General features: G+C 53.4%; 1 protein-coding gene and 1 long non-coding RNA gene across 4 annotated transcripts in view; one reads left to right on the top strand and one right to left on the bottom strand.

Annotated features, from left to right (window-relative positions):
• Positions 1-7,141: 7,141 nt before the first annotated feature.
• On the bottom strand, positions 7,142-11,441 carry LOC147577787 (uncharacterized). Its single transcript, XR_015254480.1, has 2 exons — positions 10,454-11,441; positions 7,142-10,036 (listed from the first exon to the last, which is right to left on the bottom strand). It is a non-coding gene; the product is annotated as an uncharacterized LOC147577787 (long non-coding RNA).
• DHRS3 (dehydrogenase/reductase 3) overlaps positions 9,565-22,353 on the top strand; it is a 41,423-nt gene continuing 28,634 nt past the window's right edge. The window contains exons 1-2 of one of the 3 annotated variants that reach the window (XM_086715710.1): positions 9,565-9,796; positions 11,932-12,081. In XM_086715710.1, coding sequence (XP_086571836.1) covers positions 11,932-12,081 — 150 coding nt within the window. In that variant the 5' untranslated portion in view covers positions 9,565-9,796. Of the gene's footprint in view, positions 9,797-11,648; positions 12,082-22,353 lie in introns of those variants that run through there. The other 2 variants (XM_086715711.1, XM_025935228.2) reach the window with 2 other exon arrangements.

The raw sequence follows: 22,353 nt of genomic DNA, 5'->3' as shown, positions 1-22,353 counted from the left end.
ATGCCAAGGTCATGAAAGACAAAGAAAGGTAGAAGACCAGAATGTAGAAGTTAAAAGAGGCTTGACAACTAAGTTCCACGTGTTCCCTTGGCCTGGTTCCCAGACTAGGAAAAAAAAAACAAAAAACAATGCTTTTCTTTTGTTATAAAGGATTTTAGTGACATAATTGGCAAAATCTGAATAAGGCTGATGGATTATTACATAACAGCATTGTATCAATGTCAACTTCCTGATCTCGACTTAAAAAGTACTATAGTTATGGGGCCCCTGGGTGGCTCAGTAGGTTAAGCATCTGACTTCGGCTCAGGGCATGATGTCACCATCTGTGAGTTCGAGCCCCGTGTTGGGCTCTGTGCTGACAGCTCAGAGCCCGGAGCCTGCTTCGGATTCTGTGTCTCCCTCTCTCTGCCCCTCTCCCATTTACACTCTGTCTCTCTCTCTCCCCTTCAAAAGTAAATAAACATTAAAAAAATCTTAATAATTCCGTTAAAAAAAACATTATCACATGAGTGAAGAAAACCCAGGAATTCTTGGCCCCATTATTGCGACTTTTCTGTAAGTCTTTTCAGACCTACAGTTTACAAACTTTTAAACCCTGAGCTACGAAAACCTAGGCAGTAGGTAGGTACCTGTGCGGGGGCAGTATGTTGGGGGAAGTGCAGGAAGGGAAGGACACCTATGGAGTGTCAGGTGGCCCTGCCAGGTGCCACTCTAGGTGAGGCGGCCACCCTCACCCACAGCAGCAGCCTCAGAGAGCCCAGTCCCCACAGGGAGGCAGTGGGGTGGGGGAGGTGGGCGGTTCCTGCTGGATTTACAAACCGGTGGTTTTCCCTGGGTCCCAAACTTCAGGGCTAGCCTCAGCCCCTTCCGGCCCCACACACGTTCAGCACCCAAGTAAGACGGAATAAAGACCCAACGTGATCTGGACAAAGTGTTTTTATAAACTCATGAAAAGAGCCCTTATTAGAAAAGGGCTTAAGCAGGAGGCAGGCCTAGGGGTTGTGACACGTCTGATCACTTCTGCAGGCTCCTGGCAAGCCGTGATCATTAGCAGATTTGGTTCTGGGTAGGCTCAGTGTCAGCTCCACATGACGGGATTTTATGGGATTTATGTACAGAACTTTCCTACAAAGCAAGGTATTACAGGACGGATAGGCAGTTCCGAGAAGCAAAGGTTCTGACTCCCCTGTCTTATTTGTTAGCGGATTTTGTGAAGAGGCCCGCGGTCAGGGGCCCTGTGGCCTCACACCAGAACTCCTGTATCCTGCTGACTTTAAAACAAGCATACTTGCACAAAAAGATCATCAAGTGGATTTTCCTTCACATAAACTCATTATAGAACGTTAGGAATATGTAAAAAGACATAAAAAGGAGATGGAAACCACATGTACTCGTATCATCCAGAGGCAGCAACTGTTAACCTTTTCGATGTGTTCCCTCTGTCCCTCTGTGTGTGGATGTGTGTGCACACCTGAACGGGTGCGTGCGCGTGTGTGAGTGTGTGTGTGTGTGTGTGTGTGTGTGTGGAGAGAGAGACAGGGAAAGACAAAGGTCCAGAGCAGGGAGAGAGAGAAGCAGAGAGAATGGGCTCTGAAGTAAAACCGAGTTAAATTTGAATTCCATACCTGCCACTCACTGGCTCCGGGACCTTGACCAAGCGGCTTGACCCTCATTTCCACAGATGTAAATGGGGAACATAGATCCTTCCTCAAAGGAGCCATTTGGATTAAATGAGATTAAGTGCAACGAATAGGAGGCATTTCGTCTACTGCCCGACACCCAGTAAATCCCGACCAAATGGTTAACTAAATAAATATGAACATGTACTTTAGGCTTTTTCTTTCCCAAAGTGGGATCATGCTGCTGATACAAATTTGTGTCCCAACACTTTAAAGGTGTTACTGCCATAACTGTGGGAAAACAGGCTTCTCTTCCCAGAGAGCTTGAAAAAAAAAGTATAAAATTCCCAATTATGTCCTGCTTATTAGACTAAATTTTTTTTAACGTTTATTTATTTTTGAGACAGAGAGAGACAGAGCATGAACAGGGAAGGGTCAGAGAGAGAGGGAGACCCAGAATCTGAAGCAGGCTCCAGGCTCCAAGCTGTCAGCACAGAGCCCGATACGGGGCTCAAACTCACGAACCGTGAGATCATGGCCTGTGCTGAAGTCGGACGCTTAACCGACTGAGCCACCCAGGCGCCCCTAGACTAAATTTTAAACGAGGGAGTATATTCCCAATATTGTACATGTGACTGGGGAGTGGGCGGATTTGTAACTGCCCACGCAACCGTTCCACGTAACTACGAATGCTTCAACAAGCGCCTGACTGGGCTACAGATTCACCGAAGCCCGGAAGATCTGATTATCCCGTCTGTGTTTCAGCAACACCACTCAAAACCGCACAATCTGGACCAGGTGCTCCTCTTACGTGGGCCTCAGTTTCCTCATCTGTTAAATGGGGATGACAACCGTATCCCATCAGCTGGTGGCTTGTGATGGCGAAGTGAGGTAATCCACATGAAGCATGGGGACCTGGGGTCTGGTAAGTGCTCGGGGAAAAGTAAAATAATAACGATAATTATTAAGTTTCTGACATTTAAGAGACATAATCTTTACGTTATGAATATATGCACTTCCGTTTGTCTATTTCTCTAGTCTTTCTTTAGGTTTATTTTTCAATTCATTTTGAGAGAGAGAGAGAGAGAGGAAGGGAGGGGCAGAGAGCGAGGGAGAGAGAATCCCAAGCAGGCTCCACCACACCAGTGCAGAGCCCGATGCGGGCCTCAAAACCAAGAACCATGAATGAGATCATGACTTGAACCAAAGTCAAGAGTCCGACGCTTAACCGCCTGAGCCACCCAGGTGCCCCTCTCTACTCGTTTTTATAAACTGGTAAGAGCAAACTCCAAAACGACCCTGAAATCATTGCCCCAACAAGGGCTTTTCAACAGTGGAACCAGAGCTGCCAGAACGGAGCCCTGTGTCCCCGTCCTCTGAGAGACAGCAAGCCAGACGTGGCAGGAGGCAGGTGCCTGGGGCATCTGGGACGTCCATGCAAAGCCAAGGGGTCTGTCTCCTGAAGGCAGGGACCGGGCTGTCTTTGTCATCAATTAATTAAAGACAGCTCTCATAATAAATGGCAGAGGGGCACCTGGGTGGCTCAGCCGGTTAAGCATCCAACTCTTGGTTTCAGCTCAGCTCAAGATCTCACAGTTTATGAGTTTGAGCCCTGTGTCAGGCTCTGTGTTCTGTCTCTGCCTCTGCCTCCTCCACCCCTTCTCCCCTGTCTTTCTCAAAATGAATAAACATTTTTTAAAAGACCTGAGCCGAAGTTGGACACTGAGGCCTCTGAGCCACCCAGGTGCCCCTGGTTCCTACATTAAAGAGTAATCAGGGGCACCGGGGTGGCTCAGTTGGTTCAGTGTCTGGCTTGGGCTCAGGTCATGATCTCACGGGTGGTGAGTTTGAGCCCCAAGTCGGGGTCTGTACTGACAGCTCAGAGCCTAGAGTCTGCTTGGGATTCTATGTCTCCCTCTCTCTCTCTGCCTCTCCCCTACTCACACTCCGTCTCTCAAAAATAAGTAAAAACGTTTAAAAAAAGTAATCAGAAGAATGATACTTCACGACCTGCGAATTATACGAAACTCAAATTGCAGCGTCCATAAATATTTATTGGCACACAGCCACGATCATCAGAGAGGGCACATCTATAGCTCTTGACATATTATCTATTCACATGTTGCGTATTTACATATTGCTCATTTACATCTTGTCCATTTACATGTCTATTACTACAACAGCAGGGTCAAGTTGTTGCAACAGAGACCCGTATGGTCCACAGAGCCCTCCCTCTACGGAAAAGGTTTGCTGACTCCTGGCCCCGGGTAAGGATTGAGCACTCCTATGGCACCAGCTCTGGGCCCACTCTAGTGCCAGGGAAGGCTTTTTATACCCTACTGCTCAGGGATCCCCCCTCCCCCCACCCCCTCCAGGCCCTCTTGACCTCCCCCCTGGCGAGTGCCCCTCTCGCTCAGACTCTCAGATTCTTCACCCACTCCACCCCGCCCCAGTGAGTTCCTTGAGGACATGTAGCCAGAAGAAAGGAAAAGAACACCCACGGAGCATCTTTTCCCATCAAATGCCAAGCCCTTCAAAGACATCATCTCTGTAGGTGGTAGAATTTCCACTTTAGGGATGAGAACACAAAGGCTCAGAAAGGCAAATCGCTTGCCCAAACTCACACAGCTACGAAGTGGCAGAGCTTGGATCCCAAGCCGGCGTGCCAGCCCCACAGCCATCCTCACACCTTACACTCCACGCCCTGAGTTAGGATTGTGTGACCGGCCTGGAGGCAGGTGACAACCACTGGGTGCCCTCCTGGCTTCGGCCCAAGATTTCTCAGGTTTCACCCCCACCCCACCCCACCCCGTCTGTGTTCCTGCCACGTTCCCGGCCTTGGCTGCGGCCTGCGTCTCCACCCAGTCCCGGCAGCCAGAATAAACACGGCCTGCCCCAGCGTCCACTCGCATGGAGCCCACAGAACCCACCAGGAAAGCCTGCCTGGGCCAGCAGATCCCGGCCCTGGGAAGGAGGAGTTCCATGGAAAATACTCACCTGTGGGGGACGGGTTTCCACGGATGAAAGAAACCATTCTATCCGTTTTGGGTTTTTGGTTTTGATTCTTTTATATATATGTACCCAGTCCCATTGGCTAGGCCTCACCAAGGAAAAAATGTGCCCTCCTGGTAAATGTTCGGTGTTAGAAGTGGGCAGGGGTTGGGGGGGGTGGGTATTAGTTTTTTAACATCTCCAGCCTTTGCAGACCAAGTGTCCCCCTCCCCACAGGGAGTTTACTGAAGGCTGTTTTCTCCTGTTTCCTTTGGCTGGACAAGTACCCCTGGTCTGCACCCCCTCACACGGCTCACGTCCTCCCACGTGGCCGTCTCCACAAAGATGCCCCCCCCCACACACACACAATTTAGCCCCTCTTACACTGCTTGGGACACTGGTTTCCACTAGACCACAAGGTTCTCCAAATCCAACCCCCTCATTCAACACTGCCAGCTTGTTCTGCTCAGGGCAAAGTCGCCAATGGTCAGATAAAGCTGTGTGTGTGTGTGTGTGTGTGTGTGTGTGTGTGTGTGTGTGTGTGTCGAGTTATCGCTGTTAAAATCCCACTCAAAAGGAGTGTCCCTTGGAGGAGGAAGGGACCTCCAGGGAGGCCCCCGAGCTGGGCGTTCCCAGGAGAGAGCTTGCTGGTGTCACTACTTGCCCGTCTCTCCCCTGCCCATCCCACACGGCCTCCCCCCTGCTGTCTCCGCACCTACTCCTGGTTCCTGTGGGCTGTTCTGGACCCAGAAGCCGGGGCTTCTCCCCTCTGCTCCTGTCACACCGGCTTGAGGGACACCACCTCGCACTTCTCAAACTTCAATGTTCACAAAAAGCACCTGGGGACCACTCTAAATAAAACGCAGAATCTGATTCAGGAGATCCAGGGTGAGGCCTGGGACTCTGCATTTCTCACACGTCCGGGTGATGCTGACGCTGCTGGTCCAAGACCACACTGCGCGTGGAGACCCCAGGGGAGCTAACCCCAGCCACCCACCCCCTCTCCCCACCATCCCCTCTGGCTGCTCCAGCCCACCAAGCACCCTCCTGCCTGGGTACTTCCTGTTCCTCCCCTGCAGTTCCGTGGTCTCACACCCCACTCCACTCAGGTCTCTGCCTCAGTGTCGCCTCAGCAGGGCCTTCCCTGGCCAGCCCCCATGAACAACTGCTCAACCTACCGCCATCACTCGGACCCCTGCCCACTCTCACCTCTCCGTCCCCTACCCTGTGTATATTCTTCCTGGCACACTTCACCTCCTAGCAATGCCAGAATGCCCGCCCCGTGGGGGCAGGGACCTTCACGTCCTTACTGCTGTCTCTCCAACATCTAGAACCAGGCCTGGCACACAGTAACTGCTCAATAAATAGCTGGTGAGTGAGTGAGTGAATGAATGAATGAGTGAATGAATGGAGAGACATTTGAAATATTTCACTAACTTTCCTCCCGAGGCTTCATGTCAGTGACTCGGTTTCTTTACTGGGGGAGAGAAGGTACAACTTCGCTTAGAAATCACACAAGTTAAAAAATGACCATTTTCAGGGCGCCTGGGTGGCTCAGTCGGTTGAGCGTCCGAATTCCCCTCAGGTCATGATCTCACGAGCCCCACATCGGGCTCTCTGCTGTCACACAGAGCTCGCTTCGGATCTTCTGTCTCCACCTCTCTCTGTCCCTCCCCTGCTCACTCTCTCTCCCTCTCTCAAAAATAAATCAACATTTCTTTTTTTTTTTAAGTACCGGTTTCAAGATGGTGATAACAGAACACTGACCTCACTGGGGGCCCAGTGCCACTGCATGGGTCACATACCCACCAAGGCGGTCCAGCCTCTACCCCTGAGAAGCTCCCAGTCTGGTGTGAGAGTCCTGGTGTGTGGAACCAGGTACAGTGTAGGAGGGAGGGAAACACGGGGGTCAAGCCTTGGCCTAAGGCAAGGACACTGGGGACTCGGGGGGCAGCTAGGAAGTTTCCTGGAAAAAAAAATAGCACATGAGTTAAAGGAAACATTGCCAGATAAATAGGTAGGTTACTTGGCCGGAGAGAAAAGGTCTTGGAGAAAGAGTGTTGGCAGTTATAGGGATGGAAGGTAACAGGGTCAAATGAGGGAGTGCCCAGCCTGGCGAGATGGTCCAGAAGCCCTGCTCTGGAACCCCACAAAATGTTTCTCTGCATGTGGCCGGGCTGACTCCTTAGCAAGATTAAAAGGCCCTGACAAGCAGGGACCGTACCATGAAAACAAGAGCAGGCACTCACTGAGCTCCTGGTAGGGGATTTTAGGAGGATCTAATTCTATCCTCATTATTACCCACCCTTGACAAATGAGGAAGCTCGAGATGGGGGCGCTGGTGGAGCTGGGACTTGAACCCAAGCTGCTCCTCTCTGACGCACCCCGCCCCCCTCTGCCTCCGGTCCCATCAGCGGCAGCCCAGGTAGGGGACTCCGTGACGGTTGGCTGGCTGGTGGATGGACTGAATAGGTGAGTGAAAGCACTTCCGCCCCTCTGGCTTCCGTTTTCTCCCCCCATTAGGTATCTCGAGCTGACAAGAATGATCAACCCAGAACAGCCCATGAGGGAGGGCTTAACACCATGATACAGCCTAAGTGCCGAGGAGGGAAGGGCTTGCACGGCGGTGGAAGAGGTGGGGAGACCTTCATGCAGGGGCTGTAAGTACCAAAGGGGCCACGGAGCGACAGCCCTGGAAGGTTCTCAACCATTGGGTGCCCAACAATCTCCTGCCTGGCCTGCATGCACACTCGTGGGCCCTGACCCTACTAGTCTAGGCTGGAAGCCCAGGAATCTGTATTTTGACCAGCACCCCAGGGAGTCCTACACGTTCTGAGAGACATCCCTGGATAAAGTAGACAGAACTTAGAGCATGTGACCAGGGTTCAAGTCCCATCTCCATCTCCTAGCTGTGGGATCTTGGGTGACTTTCTTAACTTCTCTGAGTCTCGTAAATAAAAGGCAAGGCTTGATGCCCGTTTATTTTTCCAGTTTCTCAGTTGAGGTGGTGCTAAGGAAAGTGCCATGAACATTCATGTGCTTGGCACTGGGGATGCCAATAAGTAAAAAATAGGGGACTCAGTGGGCAGTGAGGCGGGGGGAGATGGTTACAGCCTCGTGGCCTTTCCAGGGCCAGAAAGTTCCCCTGCTGATCTCAGGGGAGGCTCTCCTGGGGGCCCACCTCTAACCCTGACACGGACTGGCTCTGGACTAGGAGGCGGGTCCCAAACTGCCCTGCTGGGTCTCTGTACCTCCTGTGCCTGCCCTGTGCCAGGAGAGCTGAGTCATGGAAAAAGTTAGTTCTCCAGGCTACAGCTCACCCCCCACTCCATCCAATCCACAAAGGCTCCTTTCACGTTTTTCTTTTTTTTTTTTTTTGGTGGGTGGTGGAGGGGAGGCACTGTGGGGCCCTCTCCCTGGGCTGGGATGTGAAATTTCAAACTTTGCCCTGAAGTTAAATTCCTCACCCCCTGCCCCCAAGGAAACTAAGGGAGGAGGGGTACCAAGAGCAAAGGACAAGGGATGGGGGCGACAGGAAGGGGTCCTGCCCATGCATTTCTCACCAAAGCCAAGCCACAGGGACCCTCTGGGCCCACCTGCTGGACTGGACACCCCCCAGCCCAGTGCCCCTTCAACCTCATCCTTCTCAGGACCCGGGGGGGATGCTCTACAGAGGAGGTGACAACACCTCTATGGGGGAGCTGATGACAGAAGAAACCTGAGGCCCACGGGGATGCCAGGCCCACAAAATCCACATCCTGAAGGTGAAACAAGCAGAAAAAAGCTGTCTGCTTCCCGGCCATAAGCCAACCCCCAGCACCTTTTAGGATCGTCTGACTTGTTCCTTTTCATTCTGATTTCATCCCAAAGCTGACTGCTGGGAAAGAAAAGGGCACCATCCCATGTGGCCTTCCTAAGTCACTTGGATTTGCTGTGCCTGTTTCCTCCTGCGTCAAATGGGTGTGCGGACACCCACCTCTGCGGACCGGCTCCTTTCTTAAATGAGAGTATGTGTTGAGGGACCTGATACCCGGAAGGTCAATGTGAGTCCTCAACCTCCTGTCTGCCCACTGCCTGCCTTCCATCCCAAGGACACACCCAGGGGAAATGTAGGCAGAACCCAGTGGTCCCCCAGCTGGCCTGGCGTCGGAAGGGGGCAGGTCACATGTGGGGGACCAGGGGATATAGGTGAACATGCCACGGTATTTATGAATTGCTTAACATCTCTGTGCCTCAGTTTCCTCCTCCATAAAGCAGCAGGCATGTGGGGAGGTGGGGCTATGATCTTCGCAGGCCCTTTTAGGCTCGGGGTGTTGCCACTACGTAGGAGAAAGGTCTGGAAGAAAAAGGATAGCTGGGGAGTGAGCAGAAACATGGGAGGCCTTGGCTGGGGCAGCTTGGAGGTGCAGTGTCGCAGGCAGGCCACTAGGCGGTTCCGAGGATAAGGGATGATAACAGGCGGAGTCCGGGGAGCGGGGTGGGGTTCCAGCTCCAGACTTTCCCAGGGGCTGATTGATTAACAGGCCCGCGGACACCAGGCGTGGCGGCGGCTGGAAAGGGCCGGTCTCTTCTCAGGTTGGGATTTCTTTTCCATTTTTACAGACCTCCAAGGTGGGAGGTGTCAGGCACTTCGACAGAGTCCTATCTTTAGCCCCAGTCTGGGAGTGGGAATGAGGGCGACGGCCCGCTCCTTCAGTCACACTTGTGGAGGGTCGAATGGAGACAGGAGGGAACGTCATCCTCCACCTCTGTCGCCCGCTTGTGCCCGAGTCGGGTGGGGTGGGAGGAGAAATCAGGTCCATGTTGGAATCCCTCCCTCCTGCAGTTTCTGGCCGGGTAACCAGGAAAACGGAGCTACTAATACCCCCGTTGCAAGGTCAATGGGAGGATTAAATGTCAGAATATAAACCCTCAGTGTAGAAGAATTTCTCCTCCAACCCCACTCATCCAAGCCTTTCCTGTTCTTCCAGTGGCTGTCCAGATGAGTTTCCCAACTCCCCGGGAAGGAGGACCCTCACCTGCAGAACCTCTCCCCAGGACTAGAGGGTCTTTGTGGAATCCCCAGCCGCCACCTCCCCGAGTCAGTTTTTCTGAAAGCAGTTCTCTCACCGGATTCGCAGCAGAATTACCAGGTGGAACATAGGGATTCCAGTGCACACAGCCCTGCTGAATCAGAACGTCTGGGGGTGAGGCCCAGCCTCCTCGCCTGAACAAGCCTGGCGCTGGGGAACCACTGTCCCAGATTACAGGGTAGTTGCCCGGCTCATCCCCTCCCCTGCTGGCCTGGGACGGTCAGGGGCAGTGGGAGGCAAGTCCCATCAGCACTTTTAACTGGGGCTGACTTTTCGTGACTCACCTCCCAGACTTCCCGCAGCAGACATCTCTAAATAGCAGGCTCCCACCCGCCGGCAGAGGAGGTATTCTCCCTGCGGGGGGGGAGGGCAGGAGGTGACAAGGTGGGTGCCAGGCTAGGGCAGCCCAAGGAGACCCATAGACAGAAGACGCTGCCTGCACAGCGCAGGGGGCACCGGTGTAGGACGTCTTGTTTGCAGGCTTTTGTTATTAAAGAAATTGCTGTCACTCAAGGTAATTCTACCCCAGATGAGCAATAAATATGCTCCCAGCTAATCTTACGGGGATTTTATTGGCACCTTGGGGGCAGAGGTTCCTTTACCCTGCTCACCTCCCCCCCCACCCCCCTCCCTACGCCTCTCAAAACAAAACCCTGCTCCTCAGCTGTTTCCCCCCAGCAACAAAAAGGACTCGGGCCGACTAAGAAAGTGTACGCTAAGTGAAGACAGAAGGCGTCTGGGCAAAGGGCGGGAGTGGTTTCCTGGTCCTACCTGGAGGCAGGGGGTGACCAAAGAGCCCGAAATAACCCCTGGTCGACCTGGTTGGATCAAAGCGTGCGCGAGCTCCCCCGGGCCTGCCCCGCGCGCAGGACCCGGCACCTGGCCCGCGGGCGCCCCAGCTCGGGGAGCCCGCGTCCCCGACCGGGAGGAATGTCTCGAGGAGGGAGCCGGTTCGCAGGAGTCGGTTCCAGCGTGTTCGAGTTACTGCCGCGAGCCCTCAGGGACACCGCCGGCAAGTCCCGGCTTGCAGAGAGGGGAGCCTGCCCGGGAGAGCGCGAGTCGGAGCGAGCCCGGGTGCGCGCCCGCGCGCGCGCCCCGCACTGCGCGGGGGGAGGGGAGGCCGCGGCAGCCACTCAGAGGAACGGTAGTGGAGCCTCCGCACAACTTTAACTGTCAATCAGACTTAATGGGGTATTAAAAAATGGGGGGGAAAAAAGGGCAGCCCTCTCGCTCCGCGCCGCTGCTGCCCCGGGAGCGAATGAATAAGGCGGCGCTGACGAGGGCGTCCGATCCACACGCGCTCCGCACCCGGGCCCTCTCCAAGTTGGAAAGGACAAAAAGAAGGCAATAAATGCTAACAGGGGAGAGAAAGGGAGCCGGATCGAGCGGCAACTCCCGGCCTCTGCTGGGAGAGGGAGGGAGAGAGCCGGAGAGAGCGAGCGCGCGCCAGGGCGAGCCATGCACGTAAAGAAACTGACACCGGGACCCCCCACTTCTCCTGCACGTTGCTGGCAATCAGATCGCGTTTAAGCAATTTCCTGAGCCCAAGAATAGCAATGAGTCGGGAGACTTTCGCGGGCTGAAATTGGGAGCTGCAAGCACTCCCCCCCACCACTTTTTTTTTTTTTTTTTTTTTTTCCTGGAGAAGGGGTGGGGGGGGGCGCTACAATTTGGAAACGGCCTTCTTTTTTTTTTTTTTTTTTTTTTTTTTAAATCTTGCACTTTGAAACCGCGGGACTGTAGCAGGGTGCGTGCGTGTGGTTGGTGCCTTTTTTTTTTTTTTTTCCCCTTGCCTAAACTCCTCTGTCAGCCTGTAAACATTACCTGAGAATTCCCCAGCCTAAACGGCTGCTGGGGCAAGAAACTTCTTGTTAGAACTTTCCACCTCCGGCTTCCCCTCCAGCCCTCTTACCGTCCCAACCTTCTCAGACGGTTTTTCTCCTCCCGAGGAGGATTTATCTTTTTTTTTTTTTTCCCCTCTCTCTCTTTCTCTCATTCTTTTTCTTTTTTTTTTTTTTCTTTTTTTTTCTCACCCGGTGCTTTGCTTTTGGGAAGAGGTGATTTCAACAGTGGCCAGGTGGGACGCCTCTCTCCCCCTTTCATTCGGTTTATTTATTATTGTTTGGGGTGTTTTCTTTTTTTAATTCCTGTTTTGCTCGGTCCGGGGAGTTTCGCCCCCCCTGCCTGTCTCCGCGGCGCGGAGGATGGTGTGGAAATGGCTGGGCGCGTTGGTGGTGTTCCCTCTGCAGATGATCTATCTGGTGGCCAAAGCAGCCGTCGGACTGGTGCTGCCCGCCAAGCTTCGGGACCTGTCGCGGGAGAACGTCCTCATCACCGGCGGCGGGAGAGGCATCGGACGCCAGCTCGCTCGCGAGTTCGCAGAACGCGGCGCCAGAAAGGTACCGGGGCACGGCGACTCCAGGGGGTGGAGGCCGAAGGTGCGGGGGACGCCCACCTGCTGCCGCAGCCGGAACCCGCGCCCAGAGGAGTCGCCGGCCACCCTACTTCTCGGCGCCACCCGCGAGTGCTGAGCTAGCCAGTTTCACCTTGTAAATTTTCCCGGGCACCAGACTGTCTTTTCTGGCAGGTCCGGAGCTGGTCCGCTCCTTTGGGATCGGCGGCCGGTTGGCCGTTCGCCGCCACCCCGAAACTTAGGAGACCCACCCATTTCCCACATTCCTCCCTCCCGAAGGAAGGTGTTGTGTTTTCCCCCCTCGCCTTCCCCTCGATGCCGCCACCCTGGTGAGTGCAGGGTGTGTGCGCTCCTGGGTAGAGCTGGGAGCCGCCTGCTAGCTGGCTTCGTATTTTCCTTGGCAACCCGCTTCCCAGCCCCAACCTGGGCGGCTGCAGCTCTGGAGGCACGAAGAGAGGGGATACTTGGTTTGGGTTTGAAAGGGGGGTGGGGAGCGGTCTTGGATGTCTAGCCAGGCCTGACATGCACTCCCACGCCCAGGTATTTGGAAATCTAGAAAGAGGGGGACAAGGGTAATGGCAGCTGATAAAGCGCCCTTGTTCTCACCTTCAACCGTGCCCCCTCCCCCCGCAGATGCAGCCCCAGAGGGGATCCCTCCCCAGTAAATGGGGAGGTGGCACTGTGGGGAGGGCCCTCCCCCTCCCCAGGGCTGTCTTTAGCTTTTTGGTGGTTACACCATCTCTTCCTCTGGTTTTCCCAGACCTGGTGCCCGAGAGTGGGGAGGGTGAGCCGGCTGTCACCCAACTCTGACCCAAGCTAGGCTGACTCACCCAGTGACTAGAGCAAAGGAGAGAGAGAGATTGGAGGCTGGCAGGCCAGACTGTCTCAAGCCGGCCCTGTGAGGAGGAAGAGCAAAATCAGGGAATTAGTTTGAAACTTCAACTGTTGAGAGCAGGGGCGGGGGGGGGGGGGGGGGGGGGGGGGGGGGGAAGGGCCGGCAAAGCCAGCTGATCTGACACGGAGCCACATACCTAGGGGATTAAGTAAATATGTACTGTAGAAAACCAAACCTGCATGTAATTCCAGGTTGCTTTTGTTTTGTTAAATACTGCCCTGAGATTTACAATTCCTCCGGGGTGGCTCAGACTGGGACTGAACTTTGGAGCCTGAACTATCAGCCAAAGCTGATGGCGATTAACTCTTCCCCTGCCGGGCCCGCGTGGGGGAGGGGAGGGCCGTGGTGGCCCAGCTAGCTGGAGTTGGCTGTCCCTGGCTCCTGCTTCTCCTTGGGTGGTTTGGACAGCTGCTTGACCTTGCAGTTGGAAGGATAGTTCGGAAGTGTTTTTAACCCTTGGACACACTGAAAAAGGAGAAGTAAGAGACTTGTACTCAGCAGTTTCATTGCCTTGGGGTGATGCCGCCTCGAAAGTCTCCCAAAGCTCTTTGTGGAGGGGTGGGGAGGGGCGGAGGGGGGGAATCAGGATGGCAGATGAAGGTGTCCTTGTGGAGATATGTGGGGTCTGGGACAGTCGCGTGTGATTGTCATTCCTTGGATGTCTGCATCCCGCAGAAACTTTCTTCAGAGTCTTCCAGCTGGCCCAAGTCCTGGTCTCTTTTACTGCTTTTGTAACTGGCTGCAGTAGGCTTACGAAGAACTCTTTTTGTCAATCTGGAGAAACTTGACTAGTGTAAACAACCCTAAATTAAAGAAGTATATAGCATGGGAGGGGGAGGCAGTGAAATAGAGCGGAGTGGCACCCCACAAGCTCATGCACTGGGAACCCTGTCCCACCTTACTTGGAATGGACATTCTCTTCCAGGGTATAAACTCAGGGCCAATTAGAAATATGTCTCAAATTGGTATCCCGTCACCAGAAACAGGATCCATGGGGGCCCGTGAAACTTCCAGGGCCGTTCATGCTTAGGTTTAGTCATCAGCCCGGTCAGGACGAACAAGAGTGCTCCCTATAACTAATAACTGTCTGACCAATTACTAGAGATGGTTTTTAACGAGCCCTCCACTTGCCGCCATGGTGGGGAATTTGGAATCTGCCTGGGTCCATCTGGGGCCGGGGAGAGGGCCTTGGGACAATGCTGAGCCCAGGAGTGTGTGCGCTGCCTCTGAGAGCCCTTCCAACCTGGATTTGGGTGGGATCGGATCTGGAGGGGGAAGGCCCCCAAAAGAGAAAGAAGGAAGAGCTTCTCCCAACAGTGGCATATCCAGAAGAGAAGTCCGTTTACCTTTGGGAAGGAGCAGCAATCCCCCTCCCCCCCCCCTCCCTTTTCTCATAATGATCTTTGGCAATATTTGTGGGCGGAAGTGTGCCTTAGGCTACAAAGGTGACCCAAACGAGGGTTTTTCTTAAAGGGACACGAAGGCTCCAGGAGTCAGAAGTTCCCTCACCTGGAAACATCTGTTCTTACCCATGGCATCCTGAGGTTAACCAAGGCAGGGCTGCCCATGGTCAGGGTCTCCAAGTTATTCCCACTATACTCCTTTTTTAAATTTTCTGTGCTCCCCCGGAATTCCTTCCATGAAAGCATTCACAGAGCTTGGGCGCATCCGGCTAGCTGGTCAGCTGGCACAGCCTCCCAAGTCTTTGACTTTGACAGGGTTTTAGCAGGGGGGCCCTGGGAGGAGGAGAACTGGACTGTTTGTTTGGAAGTGTTTGCAGTGGCTGTTCCAGCTAGATGAAAGCCCTGGGCTGTGATGGTGGGCCCAGGGAGGCAGGGGCAAAAAAATGCGGACCCGGTCCATCCACGAAGGACGGCTAGAGCTGGGAGTCAGGGCCCCACCCCTTTCAATGAGGTACTGTGAGAACTGGCTTGGAGTTGTACTTGCTTGGCTGTTATTGAGTTTACAGCATGTGGGTTGATAGCCTTGTCCCTAAAGCAGCTAGCCAGGAAGTAGCCCTTTATGTGCCTTTGGGAATCCTATTCTTCCCATCCATTCAGCGGTCCCATATCCTTCCCATTCCCGGTGCTGGGCCAGGCCCGGGCCCATCTGTGCCATGATGACCGTCTAGTTCACCGACCCTGCTTGAGGTGTCTGGCAGGTGTTTGGTATAGCTCTAAGCCTGGAGAGGGGGTGGGCCCAGCAAAGATGAATAAGACCCAGAGACAGTGGCAGGTGTTTAGAGTCAGGGCACAGATCATTCGTTTCTTCTGGCCACCATAACAGATTAGTAGGTCCCCGCTCCCTTTAAGGACTCTAAGGGAGACTCCTTCTTGCCTCTTCCAGCTCCTGTGGCTCCTGGCATTCCTTGGCTTGTGGTGGGATCTGTCCAGTCTCTGCCTCCTCGTGTGGCCTTCCCCTCCGTCCCTGTCTCTACGTCCTCTCCTCTCTTTATAAGGATACCAGTCAATGTGTAATGAAGCCTCAGCCAGGAATGAATGAGCCTGAACTGATTACATGTCCAAAAACCTCATTTCCAAATGAGGTCACATTCAGAGGTTCTAGGGTGCCCATTCATGGGTGGGGGGCGGAGGGGACACTACACAGTGGGAGCCCAGTGGAACTGTTAAGCTATAACAGAGGCTCACAGAAGGGCTTCGGGAAGGAGGCAGCATTTGAGTCAAGAGTTCCAACCTGAAGGGATGTGACAAGGTCACTCCGGGTGCAAGATATCACCTGATCAAAGACTATGCACCCCATTGGAACTGGGGAAAGGAGGCCGGAGGCAAAGAAAGACAATACTGTGGATTGGGATAGGGAGCTGGGGAGGTAGGTGGGGAGTCATATCTCAGACTCTGAGTCAGGCCAGTACAAATAAAAATAGGAAAGAGGAAGAAGAGTGGAGAGGGGTCCCGACAGGGCTTCCTGTGGGACCCAGAGTCACCAGAACAAAATAGCTAGTAAACAAAATAGTAGTAAACAATGATGGATGGGACGCCCGGGTGGCTCAGTGGGTTAAGCGTCCAACTTTGGCTACGGTCGTGATCTCCCCGGTTCGTGAGTTCAGGCCCCACGTTGGGCTCCGCACTCCCACTTGGGAGTCTCTCTCTCCCTCTCTGTCTCTGCCCCTCCCGAACTTGCACACTTGTTCTCTCTCTCTCTCTCTCTCAAGTAAATTAACTTTAAACAATGATGGGTGATGAAGGTCAGTGGCCCTTCCCCCCTCCAACCTCACCTTGAATGCAGACTTTGCCAGAAGTTTCTGGGAAAAGGATCAGGCTCCCATTTGTTGTGTCTTGGAGCAAAAAGGTAGGGCACCTGTCCTACCTGTGGCATTTGGGAAAAGCCATTCAATAGCATCAGGTCCTTGGGTTTCAAACAATGGGCCTTACAATTTGGGCTGTGTCATGAATGGGCAAACACCTCCCTCTTACGGCCTCACCCACTTCCCCTGCGGAACAAGACCTCACAACTGGATCCATGCCAGCTGTGGCCTGGCTTACCTGGGCTGGGAGGCCAGAGACTGGGTTCTAGACCCAGCTCTGCTGCAACCCTGGGAAAGGAACTACCTTCTCTGGGCTGCAGCTGACAGGCACACCTATAAAATGAGAGAGGACACAATGACCCCTGAGATCCTGGCATGCCTTGAAAGTCTCATTTTATGGATCAGCCTCCCAGGGAAACAACAGATTGCTAATAAGCTCCCTGAGTTGGGAGGAAGAGACCTCTTCAGAACCCATTTGTCCTCCTCACTGCTGATCTCAGTCTTTCTTGCTACTCATCAGATCCCACTGACTGAAAAAAGAAGCAGCTCAGATTTGGGAAATGTGCCGACAGTGGATGGGAGGCTCACTCCCACTCCTCAACTATCTCAACAGCCTCCAGGGAGCTGTCTGCCATGGGTTTATTTCAACTCTTACAGATGTTAATGTTATTTTTTAAGTTTTTTAATTTATTTTGAGAGAGAAAGAGAGAGAAAACCAGCAGGGGAGGGGCAGAAGGAGGGGGGGTAGGAGGGACAGAGGATCCGAAGTGGGCTCTGTGCTGACAGCAGAAAGCCCAATGCAGGGTTCCATCTCACAAACTGTGAAATCGTGACCTGAGCTGAAGTTGGATGCTTTACTGACTGAGCCACCCAGGCGCCCTGGAAATTTTAATATTTTCAACCTGTATTTTTCAAGGGATCCAGGGGCCCAAATTTCCCAACTAGCATGTCAAAGGAGAGCTTTCACCTTTTTTCTTTTCGAATTTTTTTAAATATTTATTTATTTTTGAAAGAGAGAGACACAGAGCATGAGCGGGGGAGGGGCAGAGAGAGAGGGAGACATAGAATCTGAAGCAGGCTCCAGGCTCTGAGCTGGCAGCACAGAGCCCGACGCGGGGCTTGAACCCACGAACCGGGAGATCATGACCTGAGCTGAAGTCAGACGCTTAACTGACCGAGCCAACACAGGCGCCCCTAGAACTTTCAGCTTTTATCCTAAAGTCACCAGATTGTCTATTTGGGCTTTAGAGAATGCTCACTAGGTCTAGCGATGCTGAGCCTCTGTCAAGAATCTCACATCCAGTCTACCTAGCCTATCCACTAATCCTTGCTTCGAGTCCAGGCTCTTATGAGCTTCAAGCTTCTCAGAGCCATGGCTGTGATCCCTGCACAGAGCCCTCTGGGATCTTCATCGTTATGGTTACTTTCCCTGCTCCATTTCCAACTTCATCACTGAGCTATGACCTCAGCCATATTTTTTTTTAATGTTTTTATTTATTTTTGAGACAGAGAGAGACAGAGCATGAGCAGGGGAAGGGCAGAGAGAGAGAGAGAGAGACAGAATCCGAAGCAGGCTCCAGGCTCTGAGCTGTCAGCACAGAGCCTGACGCGGGGCTCGAACATGGAGTGTGAGATCATGACCTGAGCTGAAGTCGGACGCTCAATCGACTGAGCCACCCAGGCACCCCTGACCTCAGCCATATTTATGAGAAGGTAGCCCTTGGCTGTCCTTTCTACCTGGGAAAGCTATCTGATTGTCACAGCCACTGCAACTTGTCCCGGAAGGACCTTGTCCCAATCTGCCACTGCCATCAAAATCCAACAGAGTCCTGGGCATCGGTGCCGGAAGGATTCCAGACCCAACGTATTCTCCTCATTTATCCTTGTGCAAAAGCACCACCCCACCTGGAATGTTCTAAGAGGCTCTCCTTATGGCTGCCTTCAAAAGACACAATCTAAAAATACACTAAGTATCGGGGCGCCTGGGTGGCGCAGTCGGTTAAGCGTCCGACTTCAGCCAGGTCACGATCTCGCGGTCCGTGAGTTCGAGCCCCGCGTCGGGCTCTGGGCTGATAGCTCAGAGCCTGGAGCCTGTTTCCGATTCTGTGTCTCCCTCTCTCTCTGCCCCTCGCCCGTTCATGCTCTGTCTCTCTCTGTCTCAAAAATAAATAAACGTTGAAAAAAAAAATTTTTTTTAAATACACTAAGTATATAAGATATTTGAAAGGAAACATTTGAAACGTATTATTCAGATGAACCATGAAAGTCAGGAAAAGTTAAATCCAAATGAGAAGGAGAGAAGGGACTCTGCTTAGATGCTGGCATCCTCAAATGCCCATGCGACTACTGTGGGACCAGTGCGGGAGGCGTTAGCGCTCCAAAACTGAGTGCTCTGGATTCTTAAAAAGAGAGGGCCAAATACCAGAACAGGTTAGCAAATGAATGGTGGGCGGGAACCCATTCATTCATTCATCCATTCCCTTAGTCATTCACTCAACAAACCTATGCACCTTCGGTGTGCCAGGTATCAGAGGCACTGGGGATATGGTAACGGTAAGGAGCAAAGCAGACAGAAATATCCAGCCATGTAAACAGCCCACAGTTTAGTGAAGGAAACAGACAGATAATAAACAAGAGACATAAAATAGAGAGCACATTAGGCCGTAATGGAAACACAGGGCAACACAAATGAGGCAAAGCAGACCAAGAGGACATGGTGGGAGAGGAGAGAATGGCATTCCCGGCAGTGCAGGGGTGGGGAGGAGGGGGGCGGTTAGGGCAGGGGCTTGTGGGGAGCAACAATCTCTAGAAGTGGCTTTGGCTTTGACGCTGAGTGAAGCTGCGAGCAGTTGGAGGGTTTGGGGCACAGAAATGACAGATCTAACCTGAGTCTTAGCAGGATCTCGGGGCTGTCAGAAGCCAAGACAAGGGAGGTGTTATCAGGCCAGGGGCAGGGAGCTGTTCGGAGGCCACTGTGCATTTCTGCAGCCCAACCCCCCACCCCCTACCCCCCACGGCCAGAACATGGCACCAGACCTGCTCCGCCCTCTTCTGAGAGCCTCTTTCTCAGGGCGGGACCTCAGCTTTGCATGTGGGACTGGGAAGATGTTGGCTGTGTCCTCCCGATGTCTCTAGAGTCGGATGGAAGCAAACGGGCTGAAAGGGGATCTAGGTGGGCCGGAGCACCCCTAAGTGGAGTGGGTGGGAGTCATCGGGGACCCGGGCCTCAGAGTCTTCTGGGGAGACCTGCTGTCGGCCAGGTCCCGATCTCTTCTCGCTGATACCTCCGGCAAAGAATGCCAGCCAGCTGGAGGGTGGCATGGCTCTGGGTAATTGTGACCGTGGCAGACCGTGTCGCTTGATTCAGCGAGCAGAGGAACCGCACAAACAAGGTTCTCTCCCAGTGGCACTCAGGGTCTGGCATGATGACTGTCCCCAGACTGACAAAGCCCCTGATGCTTTGGAAAGATGAGCCCGCTCCGGCAAGATGGCTTGGATGGTCATAAGGATGAACCGCCCCCCCCCCCAAAATGAAAACAAAAGCAGATGTTCTGGTGCCCAGGGTGAAGGAGACGCTTTTCCGTTCCACTTTGTCGAAGCACTTCTGGAGCACTGTGGTCAGGATTGGTCAACACTTTGAGAGGGTCCTTGAGCAGTTGGAGAGTGTCCAGGAAGTGGGCTCAGGATGACAGGGACTTAGGCTGGATGGCAAATCCGTGACTCCTTTAGGGGCTGGAGACGGAATCAGCGGCCTTACGATTCGCAGAGGCAGGGGGCCTGGGCCAGGTAGGGCGAAGGGCCGTGCCAGGCTGCAGGGGCGGGGGGTGGGGGGTGCTCCAGGATGTGCACTGGGGTCCCGCACCAGGACCGCCGTCCTGCCCTTTGGAGCCAAGCGGGCTCCTCTGGGAGAGCGTGTGCTGTGGACGCCTACCACAGGGAGGGAAAGGCTCTGGGCGGCCACCCGGGGCCCCTCCACCCCTCAGGCTCTGAATCATGGTTACTACGGTGAGGACAGTGACCCAGGCAGGGTCAGGGGCCAGGAAGGGGAGAGGATACCAGCATCGATCAACCAACACTTGGAAGAGGAACTCTTCTCGACGTGACCTCACCGGTGTCCTTCAGGGGTCGTGTCATTCCTTTGCTTGGGTGTTTCAGGGTGCTGGAGAGAGGAGAAGGGAAGGTGCGGGACAGGCCCCTGTCACATCCTTCACTCTGACCTTCAGTCATGACTCAGACCCTGCGGCCCCCAAACTGGATGCTGAGGGCTTCCTTGGGCTCCTAGTACTCTGCACGACCGCGTGCTATATGCAGCTGTAAGTGAGTAGAGTACGGACGTGACAGGTGCTTTCCCCAGGTGGCTGTCCTGGTCTAGTCTTGGGTGACCGTTCAGTGCTTTCTCACATTCTCTGTCTCGCCCACGTCCCGAGGTGGGTGTGATCGGCGGCCCCCTTCTAAGATCCAGGTGAGGTGAATTGTCCAGGATGCTTGGCCGAAGGCAGACTCTGAACTCAGGATTCCCAGCTTCCAAACTGGGCCCTTGGCCACGAGGACAGATCATCTCAGCCTGGCCCCGCCTACCCCAGTCAGGGTTACAGAAGGGTCAGGAGACAAGCTGTTAAATAATGGGGCCTCGTGCACAGAGGGTTCTGGACAGAGGGTTGATAAGCTGTACCAGAGTCAACAGGACGCAGTCAACAGGATGGGCCAGGATGCAGTTCCGTTCCCCTTTACTCAAAACACTTTTAAGCACTAAGTATTTGCATACAATGAATGGGATACTTGCCAAAGGATTAAGGTAGTCCTTGGTTATCAGGGTTTGCTTTAAACAACTGAAAAGCAGGAAAACAACACAGTTTGTGCTTCAAATCTACTTCATTTGGACTTAATCTGACAAGCAGTGTAACCCCTCCAATATGCCAGGAGCCAGCTTTGCGGGAACAGTGAGTGCAAACAACTTCCAGCTAACCCTGAGCCCCCGCCCCCAGCTCGATCCTCTGAAGGGACCAAGAGCTTTGATAGTACAGAGAAGGGAGCAATCACTGCACATTAAGGGAAATCTTAGAAGACTTCTTGGAGGAGGTGGCAATGTAGGGAGTTGTAGTAAGTCTTCATCTTTTGCTGATTGTAGAACCCTGGGATCTCGTGGTTCGTGGGTTCGAGCCCCACATCAGGCTCTGTGCTGACAGCTCAGAGCCTGGAGCCTGCTTCAGATTCTATGTCTCCCCCTCTCTCTGCCCCTCCCCCACTCTCTCTCTCTCTCTCTCTCTCTCTCTCTCTCTCCCCCTCTCTCTCAAAAATAAGTAAACATTAAAAAAAATTTTTTTAATAAATAAACCCTGTTCTAAGAATACATGATAAACATTTTTTTTTTTTTTTGAGAGCATGAATATGCAAGCACCGGGGAGTGGCAGAGAGAGAGGGAGAGAGAGACTCCCAAGCAGGTTCCATGCTGTCAGCACAGAGCCCAGCATAGGGCACCATCTCACAAACCACAAGATCATGACCTGAGCCGAAATCAAGAGTCAGACGCTTAACAGACTGAGCCACCCAGATGCCCCAGGAGAGGGAGATTCTTAAGCAGGCTGCACGCCCAGGGCGGAGCCCGTCTCAGGGCTCGATGTCACAACCGTGAGATCATGACCTGAGCCCAAGTCAAGAGTCAAACACTACGGACTGAGCCACCCAGGCGCCCCACAAGACACATTTTTAAATGTTTATTTATTTGTCTTTGAGAGAGAGAGAGAGCAGGGGAGGGGCAGAAAGAGAGGGAGAACCCCAAGCAGTCTCCACACTGTCGTCACAGAGCCCAATGCAGGATTCGATCTCACAAACCATGAGATCAAGAGTAGGGGGACGCTTAGCCGACTGAGCCACCCGGGTGCCCTGCAATACACATTTTTATTCTTTCAAGTGGTCCTTGGATGCCCCCGATGCCTATCCCATCCACCAGGTTAGGAAGCTTGGCACCACGCCTAAGTCCTTCAGGCTTGGATTCCGGTGCAGGATTTGAGCTCATACCACAGGCAGGGGACCCCCTGGTGTCCTGGGACCCAGAAGCCAGAGCCAAGCCCAAGGGGACAGCAGATTTGTGGCCTGGT

The sequence above is a fragment of the Puma concolor genome, chromosome C1 (genome assembly GCF_028749965.1).
Source record: "Puma concolor isolate L17-30 chromosome C1, mPumCon1.1.hap2, whole genome shotgun sequence".
Classification (NCBI taxonomy): Eukaryota; Metazoa; Chordata; class Mammalia; order Carnivora; family Felidae; genus Puma; species Puma concolor.
This window is presented reverse-complemented; position numbering and strand designations above follow the sequence as displayed.